This window comes from Ceratotherium simum, chromosome 24 (genome assembly GCF_057802395.1).
Source record: "Ceratotherium simum simum isolate JZ-2026a chromosome 24, ASM5780239v1, whole genome shotgun sequence".
NCBI classification, from domain to species: domain Eukaryota; kingdom Metazoa; phylum Chordata; class Mammalia; order Perissodactyla; family Rhinocerotidae; genus Ceratotherium; species Ceratotherium simum.
In genome coordinates, this window is record NC_141923.1 from 46,791,750 (window position 1) to 46,808,399 (window position 16,650).

General features: G+C 49.4%; 1 protein-coding gene across 9 annotated transcripts in view; it reads right to left on the bottom strand.

Moving 5' to 3' along the window:
• Positions 1-16,650, bottom strand: part of SAMD4A (sterile alpha motif domain containing 4A) — a 214,072-nt gene that overhangs the window by 22,424 nt on the left and 174,998 nt on the right. For 5 of the 9 annotated variants that reach the window (XR_015556192.1, XR_015556190.1, XR_015556191.1 and 2 more), the window contains 5 exons: positions 16,505-16,591; positions 9,195-9,528; positions 6,895-6,980; positions 2,252-2,420; positions 1,334-1,452 (listed from right to left, as the gene is read on the bottom strand). Coding sequence is in view for 4 of the 9 variants with exons in the window: in XM_087448501.1 (XP_087304627.1) it covers positions 1,334-1,452; positions 2,252-2,420; positions 6,895-6,980; positions 9,195-9,528; positions 16,505-16,591 (795 nt within the window). In the remaining 5 variants the exon portion in view is untranslated. The remainder of the gene's footprint in view (positions 1-1,333; positions 1,453-2,251; positions 2,421-6,894; positions 6,981-9,194; positions 9,529-16,504; positions 16,592-16,650) is intronic. The other 4 variants (XR_015556189.1, XM_004426173.3, XM_004426172.3 and 1 more) reach the window with 1 other exon arrangement.

Here is a 16,650-nt window from a genome sequence, read left to right on the forward strand (position 1 = left end):
CCCACTAGGGAGGCCAACCCCAGAGGGCTTGGGGCCAGGGAGCTGGCAAGAAAGAGTGTTGCTTTGCCGTGTCGTGTTGCTTTGCCGGATAGTCTTTTCTATACATCAGACCATGAGAGCTGCCTGCTCTCCGCAGAGGTTAAGAGCACTCACTGACTCTGGAGCTAGCACTGGCCCGCCTGGTCCAAATCCCGGTGCCACTGCCAACTGACTCCTCTGTAAACTGTGGTAATAATAGCACCTCTACCTCATGTGGCTGTTGCAAGGATTAAATGCATTAATATTCTGAAAGTGATTGGATACCACTTGACACATAGGAAATGCTAAATGTTTGTTTCATAAATAACAGTTATATATGCTGGAATAGGATAACACTGCAATTTTTACATTAATCTTTAATGAAGATTTTTCACAAATTCCCACTGGCCTTATCTCCCTTAAATAACATATAACAGTGATGTTTTAAGACACACATGCAAATAAATGCCAAAAATTTTAACAACACAGAGCTTCTATATATGCTCTGAGAAATGAATTCAGAACTTGATAGGTGCAAATGAAAAAATCATTATTTATCTGCTCATGTTTAAAAATGTAAAATAGAATGTTGATTTTTCAGGGTGTCTGCATCATCATTCCCTTGTCTCCCCAAAACTCCCTGTCCTTTTTCAAGGCTTAACACCGCCCTCCACAAAGTCCTCCCCCATTGTCACTGTGATTCACCTTTAATATGCAACTGGATTCCCCAATTTGAAACCAGATTAAGGCAATGGGTTCCAAAGTACAACCAGGCTTATTTTTAACTGCATCCAAGAAGCTGAAGTACCACGAAGAACCAAGAATGGTACTGCTCCACGCTTAGATTGCAGCTCAGACCAAAATAGACCAGCACTGGGCTCTTCACCCTGCCACTGACTATAATTAGCTTGTCTGCAGCTAGAAGGGAGAAAAAAATCACACTACCACTTAAGGTGCTGTTAGAACAACCCATTTTTGTCCTTTCAGAGCCCCCTTTTGTGGATAGACCACCAAGTGTTTTGCTGGCATTCATTAAATCACACCACTCTCCCTTTGATGCCCATCTGGACTGATACCGTCATTTTGACAATGTGAATTGAGTTACAAAAGATCACATTCAGCTCTCCCTCTCGGAATGCTCTCTCTCTACTGCCTCTTCCCAACCCCACCTGTTTAAGGAATGTGATTTGGAATTTGCCACAGGGCATCCTGCTGAACAAGGAATGATGTCCTGCCTAGTCCCACTGGGCACCCAGGCAGGCAATGAGGCCCTGGGGAACCACCATGCATTGCAAATAATGAAATCCCAACATACTTTCTTTGCTGTCGATATCCTGATATGTCTAGAAGGGTTTTCCGAGGGAAAGACCGGAAGAGCTTCTGCACCTGCTGTTTCCATGACAACAATCTTTTTTTCTGTGTCTCTGTAAATGCCTGCAAAAACAAACAGGACTTTTTAATGGGTGACGCAGCCTGGCATCAGAGGGAGAAATATGCACTTAACGGGAACATCGGAGTCGCTGCAGCTGCCTTTTCTTCACCTGTTTCCAACCTGGTCCAGACAGCAGTCAGTTTCATTTGGGAGCTGTCTGTACCGAAAATTCAAGTTATTTAACAAAGGAGGTGCCTGGCAAGGTACACGCATTAAGTTTTTGACAACGCTCGTTTCTGGTTGCATTTCCAGCAGATTCATTCCCACCTTCCCTTTCCTCCTGCCTCCACTCTGGATTCTATCTACTAACCAAGAATGAATTGCAAAATGGATTGTTGAAGACTCTGGCTTTTGCAGGGCCCTGCATTTTCATAATAAATGGAAATGCTAAATCACTCCAAAAATCAAACTACTTGATGGTGTGTGGTCACCGGGAGTGGTCTGTGGGGTTTCAGAAAATGAAGTATAGTCCCTGCATTTCAGGGCTTTGTTGAGAAATCTCCAGTTAAGGGGCCCCGTGCCCTTATCCTGACCTAAACTTTGTCTAAAGTTTAGGAAAATGGGTAGATCTGATGACTTCTCAAGTCTTGTCTACTAAAACTGGTGTTTGGGGATATTTTGCCTACATTGTCATCTATATCATGATATAGATATATCATGCATCCTTTTGTGTATACCATGGCCCAGGGAAGGACTTTACGGCGGTTATAAGTCCCCAACACAGAGTCTCAAATTCATGATATATTAGAATCCCCTAAGGAGACTGTTACAATGCAGATTCATGGACCCCTCCCCACACACCCGGAGCCTGTTTTAACAGATCTGGAGAGGAGTCTAGGGAGTTTGCGGTTGTAGCCGGTGCCCTGGTAATTCCGATGCAAGTGAACACGGACATGTAGTACTCGAGACGGCGAGGCTGCACATGCGATATGGAATCCCCTCTCAAGGGCCTGGAACTGTGGTCCACGTGCTGTGGGAAATACATCAAATTTGACTGAGTAGCAGTAACAATGATGGAGATAACTTACCCACAGTAGTTTTGTCAATAAGGCATGAAATCCTTGAAGTAGCAACAAGCTATTACTTAGAGTAACAGACTATATGGCTATTTCCCATGAAGGAAACAGATTTCTCAAACAGAGAAAACATGACAGCTTAATTTTCTCCTGATGACATTTAATCTTTAAGGACCTAAACACAGGAGAGCTATGTGAACAAAAGCAAAAAGATGTGAGTCATATTGTAGAAAAGTTATTGATTTGCAAACTCTTTACTCCTGGTTGACCTTAGCCAGATGCCATTAAGGATATTTATCAAAGAGGGCCACCAACCAAGGGACTCAGTGTCCCACTGGAGAAAGAGGTGCAGACCTCCCTTTAAGGTACATGGTGGGATGGTCCCACGGCTACAAGGTGACGATGTGGTTCTCCTAAGTGGTCCCTCTCATTTGCTGCTCATGCTCAGTGAGCGTCCACCTCTACATGAACCCCTCTGAAAACCGCGGAGGCAAGCGTTTCTGCTGGACTAATGACGAAAGGGATGGACAGATTCTGCTTTTGACCAGCTTATTCAGCCAAATGTTGAGTGAGGACAAAAGACACAGGTGTGCTGGTCAAGATGCCATGGAGAGGAGGGTCCAGCCCAGGGGTCAGAGGAGGGCTCTGGAGCTTAGAGGAAGGCCCTGAGTCCCTGTACATCCTTATGCAAGCTCCTTTTCCAAGACTCGGTTCCTTCTAAAAACTGAGGATAATAACACCTCCCTCAAAGGGACGTTGTATGGACTAAATGAGATAACACACGACAAGCACTTAGAAGACTCAGAACAGGCCTGGCTCTCAGCAATGGTTCAACAAGTGCTGCTTACAGATCTTCGCAGGGTTTTCTGGCAGCAGAGACCAGCCCTTTGGTGGTGGTACATGAGTGTTCATCACACTTGCTCTTCAACAATCATCTTGCCAATAAATGACTTCAAGGTCTCAATACTACAATACTGAGTTCGTCTGGAGCCAGCCCAAAGGACAACTGGCCTGAGTTTCAAGTGACAAAGGAGTAAAAGGCTAACTTTATAGATGTGCATTCAAAGTGCTTCCAAGGACACCAATTCATACATGACATCTCCCATGGTGGCAAAGAGCATCCAAAGAGCTGGAAATGTAGGCACACTCCACCCGCCCCAGAGAGGTCAGCTCATTCACTCAACACCAGGGCATCAGGCTCATTTAGTTCTGGGGTGCAGACAGGAGCAAGCCCCTAAGCAGTGCTGAGTGAGTGTGGTGGCCGGTTCTTCTCAGTCGTGGAAGCTGCAGCTGGGAGGCATGGACAGGAGCTAGGTCACAGCTGACTCAGAGTGTGTTCTGAAAGCTGGTTCCTGTGTGTGCTTACAAAGTAGCACTCCGTTGTGGGAGCTCCCCTATTGGCTAGAATGGCTGATACCTCACCTCAGCCCCCTCCACTGCAGCTCTAGGCTGGGCTGGCAGCAGCTTCCTCAGGGCTGGAGGGGAAGGAATATTCCACACTACAGATTGCCCAGACACAGCCAGGCAGCCACTCCCGAGTCCCCTTCCCTGTCAGGCCCAGACCAATAAGTCTGTCTGGAGGAAGATGTGTCCTACAGCTTTTGCGGCTGGATTAAAAGGCTCATACAGGGGGCAAGAGCTCATCTTCCCAGAACCTTCTCGAGATGGTGAGGAGGCAAGAAGCCTGGGATTATAATCCAGGAGACAAAGTGATTGGTCTCAGATACAAAATTGGGCGCTTCCCTGTCCTTCCGTTTACTACTCTAGGGACTTGGTCCCTTCATCCCTGGGAAGGAAGGAAGGTGTCTTGGCTTAGTCAACACCCTCCCCCTCGAGTCAGCTAAAGAACAGCATGTTCGGGGGGCTGGCCTCGTGGCTTAGTGGTTAAGTGCACGCGCTCCGCTGCTGGCGGCCCGGGTTCGGATCCTGGGCGCGCACTGATGCACCGCTTGTCCGGCCATGCTGAGGCCGCGTCCCACATACAGCAACTAGAAGGATGTGCAACTGTGACATACAACCATCTACTGGGGCTTTGGGGGAAGAAAGGAGGAGGATGGGCAATGGATGTTAGCTCAGAGCTGATCTTCCTCACACACAAAAAAGAAGGCAGTGGCCACATAAAATAAACTTCCCATTAAAAAAAAAAAAAAAGAACAGCATGTTCGGGCTGTGAATGGGAGTCCTGTCTCTCCAAGCCCAGGCCAACCTTCAGCCAGGATGGAGACTGTGCGCCTCGATGAAACCTCACAGGGAGGGTGTGTTCTGTACACACAGAATAACCTGAGGCTGTGGAAAATTATTCAGATGTGTTTCCTCTTTCTCGAACTATAATAATAAAAAGTCTTGAACAACATTTTCCTTTCCAAAGCAGATCGCAGTCCCCTGCAACCTGACACAGATTCAGGCAAGCAGACATGGCATGAGCTCGTTTCCGCTCGTGACTCCCATTAGGAGCGGCCCCCACCCCACTGCAGTCGCAGGCTCTTGCCAGCACAGTGCCGTCTTTGCATTGAATCACTTGGGGCTGCCAGGGAGGAAAAGGGGAAAGAAACAGAAAGGAGAGCCAGGACGCCCAGAGAGGGCATGCATGGTGGCAGGAAAGCGAGAAGCATCAGGCCAAATCTTCAGCCTGGCGGAGACCGGTTAGGAAGCTCATGCGCTGTCCAACGGAGGCGGCTGGAGGCCGCGTTGTTCTGTCTCAGGGGCTCAGCAGACTTAGGCGTGGTGGAAGGTAATTGCCCTCCAACATCTTGAAGGCTCAATGAGAGAGTGGGTGTGGGAGGGGAAGCAGGGCTCTGGTTTGCTTTTCAGAAGTTTAAATCCTCCCCTGATCAGTCCCCCTGAAGTCTACCCGAAATGTCTTTCTCCCCAACAAGACGCAGAGCCCCCTGGACGCCGCTCTCCGCCTGGGGCACTCTCCCACCTCCTGACCACCGAGTCTCTACCACCCAGGCTCTAGCTTGCCTTCAGGTCCGGCTTGGAGGCAGTTCCCCCGAGGCAGTGTCCCGTTTCCGGCTCTGGGTCGGTGCCTGCCGCTCCCCAGTTGGGCTCCGTGGCACGCTGGATGGCCTTCTCATAGGCTGTGTCATCATGTATGTGATGCCCCGTTTTCCTTTCATCTCACCCACCACCCTCACACTGAAAGCTACCTAGCGAGGGACAGGTGCTAGGTGCTTAGTAAATATCTATGGAATGAATGAGATGCAGAATTCGTCAGTGTGCTCTTGCCTTCTCTTCTGTTGTCACCTTTTGCTGGCCAAGACAAGTGCAGTGTCAGGATTGGAAACACAAAAGGTTTGTCGGGGATTGGTGGGAGGGACGCACAAGAATTCAGCCACTGTGAGAGGAAATCTCAAAAATGAGGGTTTAGGGGATAGGGGAGGGGTGGCTGCGATGGACACCCAGAGGGAGACTGTCCACCTGCAGGTGAGGGGCAGGCAGAGGCAGACCACAGAAGGGCCAAGAGCTGAGAACGGAATCAGACCACTGGCAGCAGATATGCCCGTGTGGCAGCTGGGAGGGTCGGTGAGGCCGGATCTCTGCGCAGGGTATGTCCCTTCCCTGGGACCCACTGGACTTCTGGGGTTCTGGCTGCCAACATGGCCAAGGAGAGGAGACTTGATGGCCTTTACCATCTTGTTCTTACGTCAAAATCCCACAAAAAGGTCTCAGCACCCTAGGTTTATCTAGTCCCAAGTTTTCTGAAGCCTAGAGCTTGTGTCTGTATCTCTTTGGGGTGGCAGGGGCACCCAAGAAGCCACTGGAGTCCTAGATCTGAGGGACAACCCCATCCCCACGTTTCCCTCTGAGTAGCCACCAGGGCAGAGTGCCCAGGACCTGCCTCGCTCGAGGTGAACACTGTGTTCACTCGGAGAGTCTGGTGGGCACAGCTCCAGCCTGCCTCAGTCTTTCCTCCAAAGGACATACGGCTAAACACAAGTCCCATAAAAATCACAAACCAAAACACAGCAGAACAGCCATCAAACCATACACGACATACACACAAACACACATTACTTCTTTCGTGTACTCTCTCTTCCTCTCTGCCTCAAATTTCCCTGAGCCAAAAGGCAAAATGTTTCAACACAAATTTTTAAACAGACTTGAAAACACCAAGGGCTAGACGGCAGGGCTGCATGTTAACCACCCTGGGTTGGTCACTCAGGGATTCTTCTGGAGTCAGAAGTTTCTCTCAGGCATTCACTCTCACATCAGAGCTCAGTCTAGACGAATCTTTGGACACCAAAGGAATACACAAGCTGTGTTTAAGTTTGAGGCCACCACAGCTGAGTTCTGCCCCAGCTACTATTTATGACCATCCACCCTTCAAGAACAAGCTGTTGGAAACCCAAATGACCACATCACAGAAACTCTGATAACCATTTCTAAGCAATGAGAAAAAGTTTTGTGAAACCTATCACTACTTACTTCATGAATTAGACACTTGTCTATGAGCTGTAAATAGGAACTTATATTCTCCTCATCAGGTCTGGAGACCAGGAGCTGTGTGCACACTGTGAATTAAAAAAAAAAAAAAATGGAGATGAATTAGAAAAATGCACACCCATTTTAACCTCTGAGATCTGCCTCTGATTTCCTTTCAGGACCAATATTTTGAGAAGTATGTGTGCCTGTGGCTTTACGTAAGGATCACAAAAAAGGCCGGGAGGCTCCTCATTCCTCTGAAGTCAAAGGATCCATCACCACGGGAACCCTTGCCTCAAGAAGCCCCTTTGGTTAATTCCAGGCATACCATTCTATATTGAGCCTTTGCAATGCAGCCTGACAGAGGCTCTGAGAGGGAAGAATGCAGTAGTGTCCTGAGCTCTATCTTTGAAAGAGGCTCATTTTGAGAGGAAGCTCAAAAACATCAAAGGCCGCCACGGTTATCAGACAGCAGTCTCCATAATTTTATGAATGAACTGGTTCCTCGTTTGGAGTAACGAGGCTGGCATGTCTTTCAGGACATGGGGTGTGTGGGTCCTGCTGCTCAGTCATTGGAGGGCTGTTTTCTCAAAGGGATACACACACTTCTACACACGCGGGTTTACCTGCACACGCAAGTGAGTGGTGACAGAGACAGCAGAGTGAGTCTGCGGGTAGAGCACACCCCTACTGGATTTCTCATGGCCACGCTGGTGTAGCCTCTTCTACTATCATCCTAGAGGTCTCGATGCTCTGATTTTGATGTAATGTTTTGAAGGCCACGGTGGAGATGGTTGGACAAAAGATGTCAATTAGAAGTGAAAGTGCCTCACGCTCAAGTAGATCAAGCTTGAAGCCTGGGCATCAAGCTTCCCTAATCCTGCATACACAGAGTCCCATCTATACCACATCTTTGCAAACAGATTTTCAGTATAGCATTGTTTGTAGTAACAAAAACTTGGAAACCACCTCAATGTCCATTAATTGGGAATCTGCTAAGTAAATTAGGGTTTATGCAAAGGTGGGATAGTAGGCAACCTTAAAAAAGAACAAGGTGGTGCCATTGTATTGATGGAAATATTAAAAATATATAATGCTAAAAAAAGCAAGCTGTAGAAAAACATGTAAACAAGACCTTTTCAAGTGTAAAAGGATATTCATGTGCTTCTATATGATTATAAAGTTTCTGAAGGGATGGTCCAAACCTGTTTATAGTGTTCACCGCTGGGGAGGAAGATGGCAGGGCTTGGAGTGGGGGCGCTATTTTTTTACCTTCCACCATTTTGTTTAGTTTTGATTTTGTATGTTGCGCATGAATTTATTTTATAATTTATTTGAAAGTAGTTAAACTTTAAGAAAAAGCTGTGCCAGAGGAGTGTGGGTTTCCTGAGGGGTAAGCCCAGCAGAAGTCTTGTGACAGGGAAGGGGGTGAGGTACCGCAGCTCAGGTGCCACTCCCACAGGTACCGTCACCCACAGGGTCAACTGGCCTAATCCCACACAGCTGAGAGCCCACCTTGGGTGGGGAGAGTGAGGACCAGGGTGGCCTGCTGGTGTGTCAGCTCCAAGGGATGCTACGAGGCGTCTCCTCTGTGCCAGACTGCTAGGGATTTAAGTCTTTTTTAGGACAGGTACCGTGGGGCGTTTCTCACTGTAACTACAAGACTCAGGTGTCCATTCCTTTTGATAAAAACTTGGTTCTTTAAAATAGTCTGAAATATTGGACAATAAAGAAGAAAAAATTGTTTCCCTTTCCCAAAGGAAAAGTGCTGGCATTCACCACATTTTTTCAAGATTTTTTTGTGAAACATCCCATAAACACAAATTATTCTCTTGCTGGATGTTGTCAAGGATATGTGCATAAGGGTCTCAGCCAGGGCACAGGGTGGTCCAGGTGGAGAGGACACTCTTCCCCAGAGGAGCACGTGTGAATTCCATCCCACCCCACAGCACGCACACAGATGGCCGTGGTACCTTGCGAGCCCCGTGGTAAGGACCGACTTTAGCTTGAAGGTCCAAAGGCCCAGTGAGTGCTCTACCAGGAGGGCCCAGCACGCCCTGGTCTGAAGGAGTGGGAGATAAAGGAGACAGGGCCAAGAAGAGGCCTTTGGGGGTCAGAGAGATCCAAGTTCAGATCCAAACACCTAAACCTCTCTGCACTGCAACTTGCCTCTTCTGTAAAGTGGGCTAATGACCTCCACTCTGGCAGACAGTTTATCCAGCACCAGAGCCCCTCAGGCACTGGCGGCCCTGGTTAGTGGTGTTGAGAGAAGAAAAGGGGCAGGTAGGAGAATCAGGCTGTACCTTTCCCCATGACACGTGTGAACTGCCCGGGGAGATCTCCCTCCGGCAGGGGAGCGACGGCCAGTTCCCCATCGCAGCTGCTCAGCGGGCGTGGCTGGATCCCGCCGCTGGCCCCAGCTGGCGTGGTGGCCGTGCCGCCAGTGGCCACAGCACTGTCTTTGCAGTCGGGGCTCTGGCTCTCGGGGCCCATCAGCAAGGGCGGGTGCGAGGCCTGGGTCTCCCGGCGGTGAGCCTCGGGTGTGGCGCTCGGGGAGCTGTAGGCCTTGATGGGAGTCAGGATCATCTGGTGCAGTTCCTGGAGTGGGATGCGCAGGCTGCCCCCCTCAATGATGTCCTGGATGGTCAAAGGGAGGAGACCTTCATTAGGGTCAGGCATAGGGGCGGCCCTCCTCCATGCCTCCCCTCCCCTGCCCCGAGCTGTTCCCAGACAGGACTTGCAGCTGCTGGCCCTTCATCAGAACGTTCTTTGGAAAAGCAAACATTTTAATTTTATCGTTTTAATACGAGCCCAGATAGAAAACTCGGAAAATATTGATACGTATAGTTAAGAAAACAGACCTCACTGAAAACCCCACTGTCTAGAGATGAGTGCTAAAATGGTTTTGGTACATTTCCTCCCCTGGCTCCCTCCGTGCCTTCCTATGAGACGCATTTACATCGCTTACGTTCGCACACTGGTGCCTTCCTGTCCTGGGTGTGATGTATTTTGGACGAAGGAACCTGCTCACTCACACCTTTGCTCAGCCCACAGCAGAGGCAGTACAGGGCAGTGGTTAAAAGCACAGACTCTAGGACAGATGCTGGGGTTCAAATTCTGGCACTGCTGCGTGACCATGGGTAAATGACTTCACCCCTCCGTGCCTCAGTTTCCCTGTATAAAATGAGGGTGACAGTAGCACCTGCCTTAACAGGTAGTTGTGATGATGTTAGTGTTTGTAAAGCTGCAGGCCAGTGTCTGTGACGGTCACGTGCTGCTCTGTTATATTAGTGAGTATGTGTCGAGCGCTCTGACCTGCCAGGCACGGGGCCAGGCACGGGGGTAGAGTGGGAAGAGCATCTAGGGTTCCCTCAGGGTGTTTACATCCTACAAGAGATGAACACTCATGGTGCTAGGGACTGAGATGCAGGCCAGGCTGCTGTGAGGGGGCCTCCCTGAGGGGTGACACTGGCGCAGGAACCCCAACAAGCATGGGCATGAGGGTCCTGGGAAAGAGTGCTCCAGGCAGAGGGTGCAGCAAGGGCAAAGGCACTGAACTGGGAGTGTGCCTGGAGTGTGTGAGGAGCAGCAAGGGTGCCTGAGGGAGAGCAGGGAGGTGAGGGGTGAGGGGTGACGGGCGGCAAATGAGACCCAAGGAGCCACGGAGGTGGAGGGGGGAGGCCTGTGGGCCGGGGCAGGGAGGCAAGAATTTCTTCTCAATGAGATGGGAAATCAGGGAAGGTTCTGAGCAGGGGACTGACATGTTTTAGAAGGATCATTCTAGAGAGAAATACGTATGTATAATATATATGCATACTATGACACATATATACCCAATTCTATATGTTCTATAATAAAAGTGGGTCCTTCTGCACATACAGTTTCATATACTGGGCATTATTTATTAGAAAAAGGAATGACAGTTGATTCTGATTGACATTTATCTACATGCCAGATGCTCACAGAGGCACAGAACAGGCTCAGAGGCTTATGCTGGGGGTCCGGGCCTGGGGCGCACTTCCCTGGCATGGGAGGTTGGCCTGGCTCTCAGCCCCAGGGCTGCCCCAGGGCTTATGCAGCAAACCCCTCCCCAGGACCCAGGAAGGACACTGGGAATCAGGGCCCTGATTACTAGAGAAGTGTTTAATCTTCTGAGAACCCAGAAGAGCAAGGACATAATTTTAAAAGCCTCAAGCATGAGTACCAGCAGATTCCTGGGATCCTCTCCTACCAAGAAAAATCGCTTGATGATGTCAAGGAACACAAGCACATGGAACGGGATCATTTGTGCTCCCAGACTTTCCAATCAATTGATTAGAAAAAGGAAACCTGAGGACGGCAGCCTTGGACAGGGCAGTTTCAATTCTGGGCAGCAAAACTCCAGCAACCCGGCTGTCCCCATTGGGGAACCGGCTCTGTTCAGGGGTTGGAAGCAGAGTCTGAATTGTGCCTTTGCCTGGAGGGCACCCAGGGTTTATGAGGGAGTGAAATGCTAAGTTGCCACCAGAATTGTCTCAGTCCTGGCCAGGGCCACTGTCCGGTCTATTTGAGGGGAGAAAGTCCATTTTCCTTTCTAAGAGGAGGGCTCAGAGAGTCCACTGCCTTCCTTCTGAACCCGGTGGGTATGGCCATTGTGAGACCACCCGCAGCCTGTGCTGGCAGGCCTGCTGTGTAACTGGAGGCTCCTGATCAGGCCTGGTTTCCCGGCTGCCTGCACCGGATGGCCCTTGCCCAGGGTCTGGTGCCGTCATGTGACTGGTCCTTTGACTTTGGACCTGGTGATCTGATGGGGCAGGGCAGAGGGCCTCACTCTGCCGCCTTTCCTGATCCAACTATGTGCCAGCTGGGGGACCTCTGCCTCAGGGTCCTCCAATTCCTGCCAACCACCCAGCCAGCACCTGGGGCGTGGGGCTCTGCCCTCCTCATCCAGCCCTGACTGAGGAGGGAAGGACAGGAGAGAGAAGGACGAGGGTCCCCCACAGAGGGGCTGGGCAGGCAGAGCTGGCAGGCCTATCTGGGTGATCACATGCACGCCTGTTGTACCCTCCCACGTGGCAGCTACCACTGAAGTGAGCACATGCATGCCTGTGACACACTGTCAACTGCCACCAAACTCTCGCCTCCTCTTGTCACGTGCAAGAAGGCTTCTATAGTTACTCAGTGGAGGGGGAAGGAGATTTTGGTTATGGTAAACGCTGAACTCCTTCAAATGGAAGCATACTTGCCCCAAGTTCAAATCTTATCTTATGTTTTTACTGGGGCAATCACACCAAAAAGGAAACCATAAGCATGATGAATACTGTTGGACACTTGCTGTGAAATATAACTTATCAGGAATCACGCAGAGCTTGCTTTGGTTTTGTCTTGTTTTCCCCAGAGACTTCAAGCCACTGTCGCAAAGATAACACTTGGCTTACAACAAGTTAGCAATGCCCCTGCCTCTGCCAGTCTCTGTGGGGGGGCACTGTGACCTGCAGGTTACATTCCTGACTCTGCAAAACGAATTCCAGAACTCAACACTGAGTCCCACACTGAGAAGGAAGCTGAATGACTACTAGTTGTGGGAGTGAATTCTCCCTGTTGACAGAAATAGGGAATCAACCCAAGTCTCTATTGATCCTTCATACCATAAATATCACCCCACACTATAAACACAAAGAGGCAAAATGAAGCTGTCTGTGAACTAATGTGCCCGTACAAAGCCGCCGAGCGGAGGCACTCAGGTGAGAGCAGGTATTGGGAAAGCTGGTCTACCGCTGCGTGACCACCTCAGCTTGGGCGGGCACAACTCAGGGTGGACAAGCAGGAAGGGGGTGACTTTCCAATCATACCAGCTTCCTGGCCTGGCTTTCTCAGGTCTTGGAGAAAGACTGGTGCAGAGTCTTTTGCAGGGCCTGTAACAGCAATGAGATGCAAATATGTGGAACAGAGAGCTTTAGCAGCCAAAGGGTCCCCAGCACTTACTAACTGTCTGTGGCCCTGTTCCTCCCAGTGAGAAGAATGTGGACTCCTCACAGAGTAGACGGGTCCTGCATCTACCCAAAGCCACTCTCTCTCCTTCTATTTACCAAACGTCAGCTGAGCCCTGCCGTGAGCCTGGCACTGTTAGGCCTTGGGGATCTGAAAACAAAGTTGACATAATCCTCACCCGAAGATGCTAACAGTTCCTGGGACTTATGCAGTGTGAGGATGCTGCCCGGACAGGGAGCTGTGTGAACACAGGACACCTGACTGCCACTGTGTGTGTGTGTGTGTGTGTGTGTGTGTGTGTGAACACAGGACACTTGACTGCCACTGTGTGTGTGTGTGTGTGTGTGTGTAGAACGGTTCAGCTTCACAGTTTGGGAGTCCACTGAAAAAGAAAGATGGTGAATAAAAGCATGTGGAAACATTTTCCTTATTAAATATAAATGTTGAAAAATCTGCCCCAGTGACCATTCTAATCTTCCATTTTCCTTTTCCACCAAATATCGTGAGAAGTCTACACATCCTCACCCCATGGCCTCATCACCCATTCAGACTCCCTGGTTCATGGGTTTCTGCTCCTGTCCCCTCCCATTCCCCTGAAACCCTTCCCATCATGGCTACCAGTGACCTGCTGATGCCAATTCCAGGGGGCAGTGTTCAATTCTCCTTGTATGTGACACATCCATGGCACCTGATGGGATTGCCTCCTGCAAACACTCTCTCCAACCCTGTGGGTGGGCTCAGCCTCTGTCATCACTCAGTCCCTCCATATCTTCTGGTGCTCCTCAGGGTCTGTCCTCGGCTCCTATCATGTGACTCACAGTTCCACGGGGAGACATGGGGGGTACCAATACCATTTACACACAGATGACCCACAACCGAGTCCTTCAAACCCTTGTGGATTATAGACTTGCCATGTCTGCCTGGTGTCCCACAGGTACCTCAGACTCAATCTGTCAAACCAAACCCCATTTCTCCCATACTAGGAACTCCTCCTATATTTTCTGTCCTTAAATGGCATGACATCCAAGCCCAACGCCCTGCCAAAGCCTGGACTCCTGCTAAATGATCTCTCTTCTCCCTCCACACTCACGGCCCCTGCCTTGGCTCAAGGGCCCACCAAGACTGGCTATAGGCTCCTACTGGGTCTCCGAGTCACCATCGGCCCCTGCAAGGTTCCCATCCCCACTTAGAGTGTCTGTTTCCTCCCAGGAGGACTCCTCGCCACCTGCCTCGGGGAGGACCTGGATCACACTGGATTGTCAGAGCACCGCTCATACGTCCATCTGTCGCAATGCATGTCCCGGGCTCCCTGAGGGCAGGAGCCCGTGTTACTCACAGTCAGCCTCCAGTGGACAGGTAAGTCTAGTCCAAGGCAGCTGCTTGGTAAGCGTCAGTAACCGACTGGGAGAGCTCCAGATGGAGAGCTCATCCGCAGCCACTACCGACTGTGAACTAAACATGGGCGGGGTCCTAGCCATCTCCTTAGAAATCTCTGGGTTCTATGTGAGGTAAGAATGCTATAGGCAGGCAAGGGCGTGATGACAGCATTTCCAACAGCACAATCAACTAAGGATGTCTGGGAATGCCAGAGAAGTGGCGGGTTGCATCTATCACTGACAGCCTATGTGGTAACAGGTTATGGACGACGCCCTCCCTTGAAGAGCAGGTGAGGCACGGGTCCCGGAGAAGAGAGAGCAGAGCCAGGGGCTAGGTCCTCAGCAGAAGCTGAGGAGAGGTTCTCCCACCCCCAGGCCATCAGCTCCTGAAGGGACAAGCACACAGGTGTCTGGGCTTGGGTGTTCTGAAGCAAGCTCAGTGTGATGGTCTGACAGATACAAGCTCTCCTCCTCAAAGAAGTCAAACTGAACAAACTCATTATTGCTGTCCTCTCGGCCATTAGCTGCTCTCAGACTTTGTATTACATTTGTTAGCTCTTTTAACACTCCCATTCCAGTGAACCAGGGAAAAAGTATTTTTGTGGAGTCACTATTATTCTAGGTACGAAATCTGGGACACAGAAAATGTCACCGACTTATCAAAGGCTAGATGGAAAGTCAGTGTATGTCAGGGCCACTGGCGCCACCTTGCTGCCCTTGTGTTTCCACACACTGATTGGGCTCAGGACCGCAGGGAGCAGAGCTAACACCAATCCCACCTCTCTGTCGCTCAGGTGGGCACGTTTCCTGAGTGACAGAGGATCTGAATGAGTTCCTGAAGGATGCCCCAGAAATAAGGGCGGGATCACTCTTTCACCGTAATGCTTAGCAATTGAATCCTTATGCAAAATGTTTTCTGTGCTTTCTAGCAGATAAGGAGAAAACTGGCCTTTTGAATGTCTCCCAAAAGGGAACGGTTTCTTATATTAGAAATGGTAATAATCACTCTATTAGGCGAGCTGCTTGGTAAAGGAGCTAGCATAAAATTAAGACCAGCAGCAACAACCTGGGGTTCAGGTGGATGGGTCACTTGTTTGCGACACACTCTAATTAAGAACAGGCCTCTCATCATGGATGTGCATCTGAGCAGCCTCTATCTGTCTATCCGTCCAGAGGTTTTAAAAGCAACCTTCCTTATAAAGTATTATACACATTCTATAAATATATATTACTTTATATTTTATGTGATATGCATTAAATATAACTTTATGTGTTGTATGTAAAGTTATACACACACACACCTTTCTCAATAAGTTAAAAAAAAAACTCCCACTGCATTAAAACGTTTATGTGCTCAAAAAACTTGCTCTAGTCCTACCCCCCTCAATGCTTTGTTCCCTTCCAGAGGCACGCTGGGATTACTAGACGAGGTTACCACTCAAGCCCTGCAGGCAGCAAATGCCTCCAGAACGTGCCACCCACCACTCTCAACCGCCTCCCAAGGGCAACGCACAAGGATCCCACCTCTGGGCAGAGGGAGCACGGGCTCCTTGTGTGTGGAATAAGCCTGCTCTCCTTTGGACCTTGGATGAACTCATAAAGTCACCAAATCCTAGAAATGCATTGGTACCAGGGTGATGCTGGGTACAACGAGGAAGAAATACGTTTAGGCAGCAAACAAAAAGGGGTGGTAGGAGCTGACAAGTGCTTTACCATTGGAATAGACTGTTTTCCAGCATTTAGCTTTTTTGAGATGGCTCCTGTCAGAGTCGTGGGGGCCCATTCTGTTGTTCTCTAGAGAGCCAACGATGTCGATCTGCCAAGTGACTTTGATCCTCTCTACTGAAACCCAGAGTATACCTGTCGCTGTGTGCCTCTCTGGGGGCAGCTTTTCTCAAACCTGATCCTTCCATGCGTGGACAGCAGGAATGAAGCACATCTGCCTACTCCCTACTCTGTTTTGTTAAGATTTCAGCCTTTGTGAGTTGAACACCTCATTCATTGCCACACATGTAAGAATGGCAGAGGGGAATGTACATAAAAAATGAGCATTGGACAGCACGATAAGTACATTTCAGGAGTCAGATTACATAGAAGTAGGAATAACCAGGAAACTTCACTTCAAAATCCTTTCCTTCTGACGTTGGTAAGGAGACAGTGTGATACACTCTGTAAGGTCTGCCGGTGGCACTTTCAACTGAGAATTTTCCTTGGTGCATTTTCCTGTGGTGAAGGTGGAAATGTTCCCTCACCCGGTGATAACTTACCCTTTCCAAAGACTTCAGGAGGTTTTGTCTTTCTTTGAGCTTCTGAATACTGATGACAATTTTGTGTCTTGCACCTTTGGTAACATTCTGTAATTAAATAAAAGTTATATTTAAAAATGTATTTTTAGGAATCAGCTTGGAGACCC